The sequence below is a fragment of the Danio rerio genome, chromosome 23 (genome assembly GCF_052040795.2).
Source record: "Danio rerio strain M-AB ecotype USA chromosome 23, GRCz13ab, whole genome shotgun sequence".
Lineage (NCBI taxonomy): Eukaryota > Metazoa > Chordata > Actinopteri > Cypriniformes > Danionidae > Danio > Danio rerio.
Genome location: NC_141043.1, coordinates 44,537,440 through 44,554,844, shown reverse-complemented (window position 1 = coordinate 44,554,844; position 17,405 = coordinate 44,537,440). Strand labels below are relative to the sequence as shown.

At 36.0% G+C, this 17,405-nt stretch overlaps 1 protein-coding gene across 4 annotated transcripts in view; it reads right to left on the bottom strand.

The window, feature by feature from the left end:
• nhsa (Nance-Horan syndrome a (congenital cataracts and dental anomalies)) overlaps positions 1-17,405 on the bottom strand; it is a 212,338-nt gene that overhangs the window by 26,895 nt on the left and 168,038 nt on the right. For 2 of the 4 annotated variants that reach the window (XM_087307630.1, XM_087307631.1), the window contains exons 2-5: positions 6,204-6,356; positions 5,457-5,593; positions 5,301-5,345; positions 2,727-2,789 (exon numbers count right to left, since the gene is read on the bottom strand). In XM_087307630.1, coding sequence (XP_087163756.1) covers positions 2,727-2,789; positions 5,301-5,345; positions 5,457-5,593; positions 6,204-6,356 — 398 coding nt within the window. The remainder of the gene's footprint in view (positions 1-2,726; positions 2,790-5,300; positions 5,346-5,456; positions 5,594-6,203; positions 6,357-17,405) is intronic. The other 2 variants (XM_087307632.1, XM_087307633.1) reach the window with 1 other exon arrangement.

The window sequence follows — 17,405 nt, the reverse complement described above, 5'->3', positions numbered from 1 at the left end:
AACGTGCTACCTACTGCGCCACCGCATCATCTTTATAATGAATAATTTGTTGTTATTATTAAAATGTTATATTCATAAACGCAATTTTTTCAAAATTCCCCCAAGACTAGTGGTGTTCAAAGAAGAATTTGTGATGTATTTGAAGACATTAAGAGAGATGAAAAGCTAAAAAGCAAGAAATTTATATTTATCATTAAAATATTTTGGTTTCATATTTTAAAAACTTCAACTCGCCTGCTTCATATTTTTCTCAACGTAGTATCACAGCAGTTCGTAACTTTTTGATTTAGTGGCTAATTCTAATGAATTCTAACAATCTAATTCGTACGATTTAGTACTATGTGCACATCATCAAACATTGGTTGGGTTTAGGGGCGGGGTTTGGTGCCACTCCCCCTTTTTTAAATCATACATTTTCATACGACTGAACACGTATGAATTCGTCTGTTACTGTTCAAGCAGTTAATTAAAAAAAAACAAATTTAATTTAGATTTTATTTGATGACCCTATTGTGCTTTTTATAACGCTCTGATGTAAATCTTTATTTTAATAAGTGTCTCTTTAAATGCAAATGAGCTGCTGACCCCACCCCCTTTTTCTGCAAAAGAGGGCGGGGCCTTTACAGCATGTGCTTTGACTTTCCTATGTAAATATATTTTAAAATTCATCCATTCATGCGTTTTCCTTCATCCTAATCCATTATTTATCAGGAGTCGCCACAGTAGAATGAACCGCCAACTATTCCAGCATATGTACTATGATCTTTTATGTTCTTTTTATGAAGCTGCTTTGACACAATCTACATTGTAAAAGTACTGGGAAACTACCATACACTCTCACATTCACACACACACTCATACAGAACGGCCGATTTCGTTTCCCCTATTCACCTTTTGACCTTATTCTAAAATGCGGAAGTGCGCCTGTTTTCGCGATTGTCTTAGAACTTCCGTTTCAGTCGCCTATGGGAGAAATGACAAGGAATAATAAACGGCAAAAAACGGTCAAACTACTTGCTCTATAAACAAATGTTTGCATGACTATACAGACCAAGTAGAATAATATAACAAGGAAATATCAGTTTGCAACATCAAACCGCGAAACGAGCAGTTTTTAATGTCTAAAAATAAATGGAAGTGAATGAGACCGGAAGTCTCGTGCCAAAAAGAATCAAATGGCAGCTCCTGCTCGTCTGCGGAGAATAAGGTCAATAGCGCATGTGTTTGGACTGTAGGGGGAAACCGGAGCATCCGGAGGAAACCCACACCAACACGGGGAGAACATGCAAACTCCATGCAAACGCCAACTGACCCAGCCGGGACTCAAACCAGCCACCTTCTTGGTGGTGACAGTGCTAACCAAATGATCCTTTAGAAATCAATCTGAGGATTTAGATGCTTAACCACATTTCTTACTATCAATTGTTGTTGCTGGATCATAATATTTTGTGAAAACTGTACTTGAGTATTCTTTGACGAGCAAAAAGTTCAATAAAATTATCATTATTTACAGTATTTATATATATTTTTAAATATTATACACATCGTTACTGTCACTCCTGTTCAATGTAATCCATCCTTACTAAATAAAACTATTAATTTCTTAATTAAAACTGTTGGTCACACTTTACTTTAATGTACAGTTCACGCTATTAACAAACAATTAAGTGAGACTTTCAACTCAGTAAACTACTAATTAGTTGCTTAATAATAGTTATTAAGGTATTAGTTGGGTTTAGGTCTTGGCTAGGATTAGGCATGTACAATAGGATCATACTTTATAAGTGCTAATAAACAGTTCATATCTTAATAATAGGCAGGCAATGTGCCTGTAGTAAATAGTGTTAAATCTTACTTCAACTAAAGTGTTACCAAACCTTTTAATGCCTGTTCTCCTAAAGGTCAAAAATGCCTTAAAAGTTCAGTTTTACACACATTTTTAACAATTGCACACACATGCACAGATTATATTTTTAACAAACAGCTGAAGTCAAATTTATTAGCCCACCAGTAAAATATTAACTATTCAAATATTGTGCTGTTTAACAGATTTTCAACATATAGTTTTCTTATAAATAATTAGTTGTCTTTGCAATTGTCACGATCACCAGCGACCTCTAACCACCAGAAAAAAGACACAAAAAAGTCATAACAACAAATGTTACTTATTTTAATCAGTTAATCAGGTTTCAACTTAATAGTTTTTAGCTATATGAAGTTTAACTTAACATTTTTAGTCCGTTTGATAGATGTTGAGTTGAAATGACTAGAGAAGTTTAACTGAAAAATTGTAGGTTGCTTGATTAAAATTTTTTACAGTGTGCTTTTATTCCAGCCAAACTAAAAGAAATAAGACTTTCTCCAGAAGAAAAAATAATAGGAATTACTATTAAAAAACGTCTGTACTCTGTTAAACATCATTGGGAAATATTTAAAAAAATAATTAACTGTACTGCAGAAATTAGAGAAATAAAGATGTTAGTAAAACACACACAAAAAAGAGAGCCCTGTTAAGATTTGGTTTTCATCCTCAACCTAACAATACCTGATCAAACATTTATATTAGAAACTGACATGCCATGAAATGTCCATCAAACCAAATCTTAGTTAGTTGTTGATTATCTGGCATAGAAGCAGTTTTGGTTTGGTCGCCATCGTTATGATTTGACATTGATGTAAAACTGTTTCCAGATCAGAATGGAAGGATTCAGGAGACGTTTATATACCTTTCTGCTCCATGGGGAAAAATGACAACACTCAGTAGGGGAGGAGGACCGGGTGCTTTGAAACTACAACAAACACAAACACAAAGACATGAATATGAGGATGAACATGAACACAGATATGAACACAACGGCTGGGCTTCCATCAACATGCAAACACATTCTCACGACCAACATATTGACGCTCGGTAATTCGAGAGGGGGGTCTGGATGCAGACTTGGTGTAGTTGCAATCTGAGCTGCATGCAATGCTTTTTAATGGGTTTATCTAACCCCACCCCTCACAGTGGCTTAACTGGCTCCACTGATTGCATCGTTTCTGAAATTGCATATCCGAGATATGCAGTCTCTGCTTGCACGGTCAAGGCTTCATTTTATGAAGCACTGACTCATCTGATGATTTTGGTTATTCTCATTATGCGTCTCATTCAACAGTTCGAGTGTATTTGTAAAATACTAGTTATTTTAAAAATATGCATACTTTCAAAAATAATTTGAAGCATCTCTCCCACGCATAACGCCCCATTCACACGGGGCTTCAGCATCAACGGTTGAGAAAGGGCGTGTCTGAAGTTGGGGCTGACACAATTGTCATAGCAGCATCAGCCAATGAAATTAGTCAGCAATAGGCCACTGTCTGAGCTAGTGTATTTGCTTACAGCAATCTGATTGGCTGACGCTTCTGTCGCCGCTTGAAAAGTTAAACAAATCCCAACTTCTGCAGCGAGCAACGCCTCTGAAGCGGCGCCGATCAGAATCAAAAATAATAATTTTTTAAATCATTTATCACCCCCCCCCCCTTTCAAAAAAATAAATAAATAAATAAATTACAGTAATTTAAAAGGAATGGACAACTTTTTAATTATTGTGAACTTCTCAATTATTACAAGATCCACATAACTGATAGAATTTGCAATAGTATTTGATGCAATTCCTAGTGGAATTGTTCAGTTTTTATCCAGTAATTTATCCTCTGAATCAAATCTTTTACATACTAATCAGTTAAGTATTAATGGTGTGAAAATTAAAGACAATAAATTTATTAACTGTTACATTAAAATAAAGCACATTGTTGCCTAAATGCAAATCTTTTTGGAATTCCTTATTTGAGCAGATTGAGTGGAAAAAAGTTTGGAACTCACCTAGTAAATTCTGCCTAACCAATAAAGTTAAAGAAGTGACATATAACCAGGCTCACAAGGAATCTGCGTGCGCAGAATTCTGCAGATTTTTAGCCCATCATTAATTCTGTTTATTTACTTGAGTAAACGTGAGTAAATCTATATTTATGCAGTTTTTGAATTAAGTACAGTAATATTATTGACTTATATGAAAATGTTCATCTGATTTATGTACAATGCAGTTTGTAAAGTAATATATTCTGTCTTTTAGTAGAGATATTATATGAGAGATTTGCTTTGTTTACCAAATAAAGTGGATCTAATTGGATTTGCATTTTAAACATTAAATAAAAGTTAAAAAGATATAATTTTTTATTTCACATATTAAGGTTTTAGCTATGATACTCCCAAAATAATTCCAGAGAAATGCACAGATTTTTACCAAAATTCTCCGCAGAAATAGCAAAATTCATCTGGCCCTGCATATGACCAAATTCATTTAATTTATCCGGTGAAACAAGTTGTTCAAACATTTTTTAGAGACATGGAATCTATGTGCACTTTTTGTGAATTAGAGAAGGAATCGATTAAACACCTGTTTTTTTAATGCACATATACCCAAATGTTTTGGTTTGATGTTGAATATCTTATAATTAAACTTACAAAATAAAAAAATCAGTTTTCTTTAAGATTTTTTTGGATATACAATTATAACAACAAAACTTGGAGCAAAATTTGTTTATTAATTTAATGATAATATATGGGAAGTACCATATACACAAACAAAATTGGTCAAATGATAAGCCTAATATATTTATTGGTTTAAAATTGATCTTAAGCATTATATCGAAACCCTAAAAGACACTAAAAATAAAAAAGCTATAAGGATGTATGCAATTTTGGAATCCTTTTCTTATGCAACATTTTTTGTAATTTATATATCCCCTGCAATTTTACCAAATCTTTTAGTTTTTTTTTTATATTTATCTCTACTGATTTGTTCCTTTGATGTAGAAAAAAATTTTAAGCATTGTATTCCTCATTTTTTTGTATGCTATTGTTCTTGTTATGCAATAAAAAATAAAAAGGTGATGTTTTTTCTTACAGTTCTACATTCTATACATGATTAAATCAAAATACATTTACCTGAGAAACAAAATGACACAAATATGACAGCAAATATGTGTTATAAAGAGACTTAATGCTTAAAGCAGGAGAAAATTTCTGCAAGAGTACTATTCATAACAGACTAAACCTATAAATAACTTCATAAATAAACCTTTTTTCAATGACATGCAAAGATGAATTGTTCACCACAAAACTAGCAATGTGAGCTAACCAAATCAATATGGTTAGTTTTGATTTCCTTTGTACTTTAAGTCTTTTTCACAAGAGTTGAATGAATGCATAAAATATAAAAAAATAAGTATGATTATTGGCTTCAAGAGAGGTTTACCTGTGTCTGTGTTGTCTGAGTCTCTGTGTCTCTCTCCGTCCTCTCCTAAACACACACACACACACATGCATACACACGCACAGACAAACCCACACACTAATATGAGCTTCACACAGCTACACCCAGCAGTTTACTGTGTTTTTCAAAGTTCTTTACCGTGCTAAGATGTGTGTCCCTCTGCTGGCGTCTCCTGTGGGCGCGGGGCGATGGGTATGAGGGCACCGACGGGAGCATGGAGATGGAGATGGTGACCCGCCGCTCTCTCTCGCTCTCCTGCTGCCTCTGCTGCTGATCTGAAGAGCAGAAGAAAACACAAATCACACACTCATTTTTAGCATTGTAACGCTCATATATTCATCTATTGTAAATCTCTGTTCATAGCTAATACAACCTGTATATAATGTTGATAGTACATCCATCTGTAAATATCACCATAGTTTTTCTATAACTGCACTTTATAACTTATACCTTGAAGTATTAAGTATATACTTAGAAGATTGAAGACTGAGTAATTTAAATAACATCAAAATAAATAATAACTAAATAAAAGTAAAAAGGGTGCATCAGGACCCCATGGCTGGGGTTGGCTAGCTAGAGCCCCCAATTTGCTTAATCCGCCCCTGATTCTACAATAATTATAATCACAGTATATCATAATAGCATATAAAAGTACTATGCTAAAAAGGTAGTATGTATAAAGTTTACTATCATGGTCTTTTAACTCTAACAGCATTATTGTAGAGTGTCACTTCCATATTCCACCACTAGAGGTCACCGTCCACCGCCACTGATCTTAAATGAAGCAAATAACTTTCCTCAGACTCCCTCCGATAATCACAAAGTGTTTAAGGGAAAATATATCGAATGATAATCGAACAATATTGATTAATAAGTTTCTCTTACCCCTGTACATGGCCCTCAGGCTCTGTTTGGCGTGTCGGTGCAGCTCCTCCACACACGCGGGCCTCGTGGACGGCAGAAACACGTTCCTCTGCAGGTGCCATGGAGCCTGGTAATGTCCACTCAATTTACTCTCGATGTCCAGATTCGACAAGGCTGCACACACAAATATAAATATTGAAATTAGTCAATATTCGCACATGAACAACACGATAATGATGGGGTGATGATCAACTGACTTAATCGTCCATCCTTTTTAGTTTATTAGCTTTAGCAAAACAGCCTGACTAGCAAAACAATAGACATAAAAATACCATGGTAATGTATTGTAAAAATAGTGCTTCTTAAGCTTAGTGGGTTTGTGCTTTATTGGACATCCTCTTGCCTTTAAATGAGCTTCAGCAAGATAACCTGACTAAACAATCGAAACAATAGTCTGATAAGAGACGCTTTAAAGAGTCATTCAAAGCTTAAATACATTCTCCAAAAACTAAACCAGCTCTATCAGCTCTTCAAATGCAGTCAGAGAGGGATGTGTGAAGCACAAATAAGCTCAACAACTGAACAAACAGACTAACAGCAGCAAAACAAAGCCTGGATCTGTTAGCAGCTAATGTGCCAGACAAAAGCCCTTAATGGAGACCAACACTTCATTCATTAACCCAAAGCACACCACAGATATTCACTGATAGCTGGCTTTCAGATGCAGAAGGAAAACATTTAGTTTTAGATCATAAAAATAGTAAATAAAACGTTTTCGGGAGGTTCTTATGAAATGCTTTTTGTTAATGTACTTGTATTATTTATTGTGATTTATCATGAAATAAATTCTTGGTAAAAAAATAGTAGCATTATTATTATTATTATTATTATTATTATTATTATTATTATTATTATTATTATTATTATCAATATAATTATTATTAATTATTATTTAATTTTACATATTAGTATTATTATTTTAAGTAACTATTATTAGTTTAAAATATTATTTATTTATAACAATAATTATTATTATTGTCAGTAATAATAAAAAAATATAAATCAATAATATAATAAATTAATAATTAATTTTATAATAATATAGAATAATATTACAAATTATTATTATTATTATTATTATTATTATTATATTAAGTAACTATTACTTATTTAAAATATGATTTATTATTATATTATTATTAATAATAAAAATAATAGATGATTATTATTGTTGTTATTATTAAATTATAAAACTAGTATAATTATTATTGTTATTATTATTATAACAAGTAACTATTGTTAGTTTAAAATATTATTTATTCTTATTAATATGATTTTTTATTATATTAAGTAACTATTATTAGTTTAAACATAATTTATATTTTGTGATTAACGTTTTGTCTTTAGAATAACAAAATAAAACACATTCAAACAAACAAACAAACAAAGCAGGGGTATCCAGCATATGTTTTACACAGCGGACGCCCTTCCAGCTGCAACCCTGTTCTGGGAAACACCCATACACATTCACACACACACACTCATACACTATGGCCAAATTAGTTTATCCAATTAACCTATAGCACATGTGTTTGGACTGTGGGAGACCTAGTGACCTTCTTGCTGTGTGGCCACAGTGCTTATCACCATGCTGCCTCCCATATACATACATGTATAAAAAGTGAATCCACTCCTGCCCTATGAATAGAAACTGTGTGTATGTGTGTTTATTGTGTATATGTCTTTGATGCTGCGGGCAGTTTTGAGTCTAATGCGAGTGTAAGAAACGCTCCTGTCATCAGCACACACCAGCATTAATGCACAGTAAATCTGGGTCACACACTCAACACAGCACAACTAACAAAAACATGCACATCATGCACATTATACAGCAGGGTGTCAGGGCTGTTCACACAAAAGAACACGGTTTTTCCTTTCCATATTTGAAAAAGATCTTAAATTTGACTTTTTTTAGGAGGGTATATAGAATATTACAACTATATACACTCATCAGCCACTTTATTAGGTACACTTTACTAGTACCAGGTTGCACCCTGTTTTGCCTTCCTTGATCCTTCACGGCAGAGATTGAACAAGGTACTGGAAATATTTCTCAGGGATTTTGTTCCATATTGACATGATAGCATCACACAGTTGCTGCAGTTTTGTCGGCTGCACATCCATGATGTTAATCTTTCCTTCCGCCACATTCCAAAGGTGCTCTATTGGATTGAGTACTGGTTACTGTGGAGGCCATTTGAGTACAGTGAACTCATTGTCATGTTCAAGAAACCAGTCTGAGATGATTCACGCTTTTTGACATGGAGCGTTATCCTGCTGGAAGTAGACATCAGAAGATGAGTACACTGTGGTCATAAAGGGATGATCATGGTCAGAAACAATACTCAGTTAGGCTGTGGCGTTGACATGATGCTCAACTGGTACTAAAGGGCCCAAAGTGTGCCAAGAAAATATCGCCAACACCATTACACCACCACCACCAGCCTGAACCATTGATACAAGGCAAGATGCCGCTAATTGGATATTTTCTGTTTTTCGGACCATTCTCTGTAAACCCTAGTGATGGTTGTGCGTGAAAATCCCAGTAGATCAGCAGTTTCAAAAATACTCAGACCAGCCCGTCTGGCACCAACAACCATGCCACGTTCAAAGTCACTTAAACCAGCTTTCTTCCCTATTCTGATGCTCGGTTTGATCTGCAGCAGATCGTCTTGACCGTGTCTACATGCCCAAATGCATTGAGTTGCTGCCGTGTGATTGGCTGATTAGAAATGTGTGTTAACAAGCAGTTGGACAGGTGTACCTAATAAAGTGGCCAGTGAGTGTGCATAACTGTGTGTAAATACCAAGCGGCAACCTCCAGCTCTCCCTCAGAAAGCCAATACGGAAGTAACTAAAGCTGCAATTCATCAATATTCCGCTAGTCTTAGCCGCTCCTGGCTCCAAAATAGAGCAAATTTCAATTGAGCCCACATGCCAACTTGAATGGCCAACTTTACAGCAGAAAAAAAGGTGTTTACAGCCTGGTACAAAAAAAGATTTTGGTTAATACAGCTAATATTACCCTTCATGACAACTGTGAGGGGGGTGAAATTTTTTATAACTCATCCGTTTCCTTTATATTAAGTTATATTAAGTTTGCATAATTAAGGGCGTGGCCACTTGAGTGACAGCTAGGTCTCGTTGGTCGCCGTCACGTCACCTCAGCCGAATCCAGCAGATTAGCCACTGAACTCGGCATATTTATCGTATTTCTGTGTTGTTTTATGTGGCTTTACACAGTCAACTGCCTTTTGGACTTGTTTCCCACAATTATTAGATGGCATGGCATGCTGAGGGCACTTAATTGTGCTCACAAACCATTCACGTGGCCTCCGTTTCCCATGTGAGTAAAGTTATATACTTATATACTATCTCTATACATGTATTTGTTTTATTTAAGATCATTTATCGTCTATATTTATATTTAGAGCTGTAATGCCCTCCAGAATCTGTCAGATTGATTAGCTGTGGGCTCTAGAACAGTCATCTGAAGCGTTGTCATACAGTGTTATGCTGTATTTCATCAATAGTCTTACATTAACTAACACAGACTATATCTGAAGTGTTTGAAAGTAATTCGCGTTTTCCTCCTGTTGAAAAACGTCATAAGAACAATGTTTAGTGGCTCAATGTGTTACAGCAGTGTTTTTAAAAGGCTTAACACTTTATTGATATAGTAAACAACCAAGCACAAGTGGTCAGAATACAAATGGGTCACAGGTGATGAAGTATTAAGCGTTCTCCCAAAGTAAAGTGTGTCTGAGCGTGGGTGTGATGACGCGCGAAAAAAATGGCGACGGTTGGCCGCGCCTACTTGTGGCTTCTTTTGCGCTCTTTAGAAACCTATGGGTGACGTCACGGATACTACGTCCATATATTTTACAGTCTATGGTAAATACAAAGCTTTATAAAACTTACATTTTGGATGTGAGTTTGATAGCTCTTAAATCCTTGTAACAACTCTCCCGAACCCTTTTCCAGATCTTTCTGAATGAAATGCCTACTTTACTACATTCAATCAGCTTGCAGTAGTAAAAAAACATGCCACGCCCACTTTTTTTCTCATTTAATTAAATATTCTATATCTCTAGGAACTGCGTCACAATAGACAAAAAAAAAATAATTATATATATATATATATATATATATATATATATATATATATATATATATATATATATATATCAGTCACAGCATCTTATTGAAGCAAACTTTAAGCTCTCTGCATCCTTGCAAAAAGTGATGTTGTATGGTTTCAAATATATTTTAGTATCAATAGGTATTGTAATATCATTAGTTGTGACAGCACTAGACTGCAGTAGGGTGAAGCGATGGTGTTCTGGATAAGCGGTGAAGGCTGAGAGTAGTGTTTCCAGCAGTGACCCCTGCTGAGGGCTGAACTATTGGCTCTTTTTCACTTGTTTATTCAGACAGACGCGGCTCCAGTCGGTCATAATGATCTCCATCTTTGAACCCTGCAGAACATCCAGATTACACCACACCATCAAGACTAGAAACACCTAATTACAGTATACAACACAACACAGAAAACAAAACCTAACTAGAAACCTAACCTAACAGAAAATATAATCCAAAACCAAAGGTCATTCAAGGCTATTTTTCATCACTTTTATGGCATGTTAACTGTAAATAAGCAATAATAAATGGCATATAAAAAACATGGACAAAGTAATTAATATCCATCTTGGTCATGCACTGTACTATTGACATCATCACCACTACAAAACTTGAATGCAGTGATTTTTTAATTCTACAATAAGTAGTTAAATGGTTTAAATAAAATAAAATATTACTTTAAATATAAGATTAAATATCACAATAAATTAAAAAGAAATTTAATAATAAAATAGTTCATTGTGCATGTTATTCTGTGATATATAGTATGAATACTCCTAAAATGCACTGAATTTTATATTCTTCTATAATAAGTATTTTAATAGTTTGGCCAATATTTAAATTATTTAAATTAAAAATTAAATTAAATATTACTTTAAATATTTCATTAAATAAAAAATTATAAATAAATAAAATAAACATTTTAAAAGAATTGATCAATATTGTGCAAGTTTTTGCCTGACAATTACTGTGAATAGAACTAAAATGCACTGGATTTAAATTCTACAATAAGTATTTTAATGGTTTGGCCTTAATTTGATAAATAAAATAAAATAAAATACAATTTAATTATTAAATTAAATTTAATTAAATTTAATTAAATTAAATTTAATTAAATTTAATTTAATTCGTTTTCTTTTCAGCTTTGTCCCTTTATAAATCCAGGGTCGCCACAGTGGAATAAACCGGCAATTTATTCAGCACATGTTTCACTCAGCGGATGCCCTTCCAGCCTCAACCCATCACTGGGAAACACCCAAACACACTCAGCACCTGGAGGAAACTCACGCGAACAAAGGGGGAACATGCACAGAACTTCACACAGAAACGCCAACTGACCTAACATGCGAACATGCTACCCACTGCGCCACCATGCAGCCCCTAAATTAAATTAAAATAAATTAAAGGCGCCCAGTCTTTAGCACTGTCGCCTCACAGCAAGAAGGTCCCAGCTGGGCCAGTTGGCATTTCTGAAAAGTTTGCATGTTCTCCCCGTGTTGGTGTGGGTGTCCTCTGGGTGCTCAAGTTTCCCCCACAGTCCAAACACATGTGCTATACTGTATGTGTTTATGGATGTTTCCCAGTACTGGGTTGCAGCTGGAAGGGCATTCACCGTGTAAAACATATGCTGGATAAGTTGGCGGTTTATTCCGCTGTGGTGACACCTGACTAACAATAAAAGGTACCAAGCCGAAGAAAATGGATGAATGAATGAAATTACATTAAAAGAATTGCTTAATCTTGCATGTTTTGTGGTGACACCTGAAATGAAATGAATCTAAAACTGATCCTTCCAAACAGATTATTGAGTTTTAGCTGGTAGGCACTATATGGGACGGGTCAAATGAGGACAATGCATATATAATACAATGAATTATTCAATCCATTAAAAACTAAAGCTGATAGCGATTATGACCCAGAAACAATTGTATAAATCCACTGAGACATTATATAATGGACACAAGGAAAAAAATAAGCCGCATTAATTCTCATGCTGAGACTTATAGGTGGAACAGTACCTGCAGATGATGATGTTTAATGGAGCAAAAAATTTTTCACAGTCCTATAATATTTTTTCTTCTGGAGTAAGTCTTATTTGTTTTATTTTGGCTAGAATAAAAGCAGTTTATATATATATTTTTTAACCAATTTAAGGTCAATATTATTAGCAATATTTTTTTCTTTTGTCTGCTGAACAAATTATTATTATACCGTGACTTGCCTAATTACCCTAACTTGCCTAATTAAGTTTTTAAATGTCACTTTAAGCTGAATATGTTATTAGAAACGAGTTATTAAAACTTTTTTGTGTTGAAAAAATCTCTCTATTAGACAAAATTTGTGGAAAAAATATACAGTGGGGCTAATAATTCAGGAGGGCTAATAAGTCTGACTTCAACTGTACTGTGTAGTTATACTGGGGAAAGTGGGTTGAAAGCATCTTTCTTAAAAAGCTGTTTGGTTGTTAGTTGTTTAGCAGCATGGGGTAAAGAACAACCCAGCAGTGATCTCTAACTGGAAAAACAACTCTTTCTTTCAATCCCCTGCAGTTCAAACACCTCCGTCTTCCCAGAGAGAGAGAGAGAGAGAGAGAGGGGCATTTGTTTATGTGGGTTTTTTCAGCAGCTGTTGCACCCACCTTATACACACCCCAAAATGTTTCCACACCAAACTGAGAGACAGAAATAAGGACGAATTCACCTTTTTATAAACACAACACTATCAACTAGAGCTGGGCGATGTAACAGCAGGGTGTATAAAAATAAGACCTTAATAATTGTTTATTTGTTAGTTTGCGGGAACATAGTGCTGAATTTAGAAATAGTTTTAAATCAAATCTTTTCACTTTACAAACTAAATTAAATATATAGGCTAATGGATGTCTTCAGTGGAGCGAGTTTTCACCATTTTCTATGAAAGTAAAGGAGTAAAGTGTACAAGTAAAGAGAAACTAAAGAGGCAGAATGGAGGCGGCTTGTTCTGTATCCTCACGCTGCAGATGCTCTGTTTAACTATTTTCTCGCTAGTGAAGCATTCAGTTGTTCCACTTACAAAGTTCACCATGTGAATAGCAAATGTGCCACGGCCCAATGCAACTGACTCCTAAAGGGAATGGGAGATGAGACTCTGATTGGTTTAATACGCATTATCCTTAAAACACACCCATAGTTCATTAAGAGGATAAGCTCAACCCTGTTAGACCATGTGTCGGGGCACAAACCATATTTTTCAATCCAGGCCCATTCTAAAAACGTTGTCACGTGGACAGGCCGTGGACGTTTCTGGAGACCACGAAATCCATCCCGAGAGACGAATTTTTGCAGTTTTTGTTTTTTGCGTGTCCGCGAGAGGCCGCTGTGTGCGCTTTTTCGTATCTCAAATGTCTCTCGCGAGTGCTGTTCGCGCCCACGCTGTTCTCGAGTAAACCCACCGAAGGCCGTTGTTGAACGACCGTCTGTCTGACTGACTGAATGATTCCAATCGACTGACCCACCCTTCTTCCCTAAACCCAACCAAAAATTTACAAAAGCAGTCCAGAAAACGAAAATGCCTCGTCTGATTTTTGCCACGTTTTTGGATTTTGCCACATTTTCACCCTGTTATGAACTTGTTCACTTTATTTTTTGGATTCTGTTTTTGCCTTACCTGATTTCTGGAACCGCTCTTCCCTGTACTCGAACCCAGTGGTCTTTGTCAGCTCCTCTTTGCGTCTCAAGTCCGCCGACGTACGCAACGAGCTAACTGGACAAACTGGTTGCGGTGGGAAAGCCCTCTACATGGAGGTAAGCAGTCAGCCGGTAAGCGCGAAAAGGAACGGCGTCATACCGCCCCGTAGTGTTCGCTTAAAAAATGAAATACAGCCATACATACCTCCGGCTACATAATTAGCAGTCTCCAGAATCGTCCACGGGACTACATTTTCAGAAGAGCCTGGGTTGACATTTTTCCATCCTTAAAATAGCAAAAGTGGATTCGGACATACCCTTAATGCTTTTGCACCATGCGCTTTAGACTTTGCCCCTAGGTTGTTCAAGTAGAACCCTATATGTATAATTAACACTGTTAAGGATGGTCATTAATTGTGCTGCATGCTTTTTTTTTTTTTTGCAAATTCTGTACTATAAAATTTGTCTTAAATTTAATTCTGTGTGGTATTAAAAAGGTCTGAAATATACCCCTTAGAATCCTCCAGATACCCTGAACAGTCTCTGTCTGTGTTCCTGTTTCGGATTGTTGGCTGAAAAGTTGTCGTGTTGACGCCCCTTCAGCTTCGGCGAATCTCTCTTGTTCACAAAAATCCCAAAGGTGGCCATGAAGGGTCTTTGTTTCACAATGACATGAGTAAACAGCTCCCCAAAACAATAGAGATGGTTCACGAAGACCGCTTGTCTCCTGATAGTGTCATCTGAGATAAGCCAGCAGGTTTGTTCTGGCATGAGGAGTGGAGATGGGAAACAGAACGTGCTTTATCATTCAACCTTTTCCTTTCCTAATCCTTTTCCCGTGTTTTCTTTGCCGTCCTTCCAAAGTTTGTGCTATTCTTCAATCATCAGTGTTATCTGTAGATTGAACATGTAAAACTGCAATTTTAACACCTCATTTGGAAAGCAAAGCTAAAGTTTTGGAGGCCTTGGCGGCCGTTCAATGAGGATATTCCATAACCTCAAACATTCATTTTCATTTCGGAGGTGATTTTAATGGATACGTTGACTACAATGGAACATTCTATCTGCGTATTTTATGTTGTTCTGGTGTTGGTTTCATAGGGTTTTCAGCACTGTCATCATTTCACACTCAATTGTTTTCCTGTACATCGAAGCGTGTAGAGTTTGAAGACTTACAAGCCTAAACCTTTAAAAGGCATCCATACTTGGAGAAATAGGCAAAATTACAAGCAATTAATATAAAACTAAATTGAGCTTCATGCTAATATTTTATGTCATGCAAATATCCCATAGCAAATATCCCAAGGCCATATGATACATTTCCATATACATTAGAAATTAACTGAATTTAAATAATATGTCAACACTAAAACTGATTAATGGCATATAAAAATGTGCACATTTGGTAGTAAAAGTATCTTTTTATAAATTTTTAATACATCGGATAAATGAACACAATAAATAAAATCAACTAAAAATGCTAGATTTCGCATTTTGTATTGCTATTTAAAAGTGTTTTACAGCTTAAGACATTTATTAGTGTTTTGAAAATGTTCCTTTAGTAAATGCTAGACATCAGCAAACAAGCTCTATCTCCAAAAATAGATGAAACAACCATGCACAATTAAACATCCAGTTTCAGCAATTTAAATATATCATGCATCCGGGTACACGCAAGGAAAAAAGCACAGTGACTCGGTGACCCCTTGTAATTTTACCAGCTGTCAGTGTTAATATGCCTTAAGGCTGTCCTGTTTCCTAAGCCCAAACCCACCATCTTCCGTCTACAGTCACCCTCTAATCATCAGCCACTGGTTGAGACAAGAACCCTGAGCCAAAACCACAACTGCTGACGATCCCCAATGCAAACACTCACACCTTCCGACGTGGGAAAGTCTAGCCCTCCAAATGTCAGCCATTCATTCCAATGACACCACACCTTAATGAAGACCACCTTCTCTTGGTTTATAGCACATTTGGTTCATGCACAAGTCAAAAGTTAACAAGTACTTACAGAGGAGTCTACAGAACCAAATTGAGCAAATCTGCCAAATCTTTAATGAACACAATATCAAAGCCATTTTATGCTGTTAGGAACACCATTGGTTTGCTGGAAAGATAAACCAGTGCACATTTCATCCCTTCCCGTGGTTTACAGCACATTTGGTGCATGCACAAGTCAAAAGTTTAAGTATACTGTCAGAGGACTGTACAGAACCAAACTGTGTATATTCGCCAAATCTTTAGGGACCACAATATCAAAACCATTCTATGCTGTTAATAACCCCATTGGTTTGCTGAAAAGACAAACCAATGCACATTTCATTTAATTCTTCCCTTAATTTACAGCACATTTGCTACATGCACAAGTCAAAAGTTTGTGTATACTTACAAAGAAGCCTACAGAACCTAATTGTGCAAATTTGCCAAATCTTTAAGGACCACAACATCAAAACCATTTTATGCTGTTAATTACGCCATCGGATTGCTGACAAGTAAAACAAATGTGCATTTTATATAGTAGAAATGATGCAAAAGTATTTTCAGCAACATTCAAAGGACAGAAATGCACTTATGTCAGACTTTCTAGGCTTTTAAACAAACTATGTCCAGGGATAAACTTGCAAAATGGGGTTTTAAAGGGTACGACAGCCATTAGACAGCCATAAGAAGTTCCAAATATGGCATTCAAGATGTCATTATGAGAGAAGACATGGACTTTACCTTTAGACCTCAGTGGTATGCAGCATCCGAGAGCCATGACTGTAGTAGAGCATCTCAGCAGGGATGAGTGCGTCTCTGTCTTCCCTTTCGTTTTTTCCCCTGTGTTTTCATTTGTCTTATTGCTTCAGCCCCCTGGGGCTCTTTCATCAGCCCCATGGAAGCACAGCACACTTCTTTCTCTCTCTTTCTCTCTGTCTCTGACTGACTGTGACCTCAGGCTACTTTCAGCTCAGCTTTACTGCAACATCTGCACCCCCCAACCCCCCAATCTCCACCCTGTTACCCCAGATGCCCTCGACCCCCATAGATGGTGCACATGGTTTAGTCCGGCCACAACTTGGATCTCTGTAATCCCTTTATGCTTCACCAGAGCGGTCCAAAGAAGAAAGCACAAGGTCACTAATCCACACTGCTACTGGTGGGACGCGGGGTAGTTAATGCTGTTAGTTGCACAGGCATGTTTATGCATGATCGGTTCACAATTATCAGCAATGCATGCAGAGAGAGAGAACGATATACTGTAAAAAAATCTTTTAAATAACAGGATTGCATTGCATCGATTGAATTGCATTATGAAATCGTAATTGCTGCTTTGTCAACTTCTGATATCGAAAATTCAAACGTACAGTTTGAC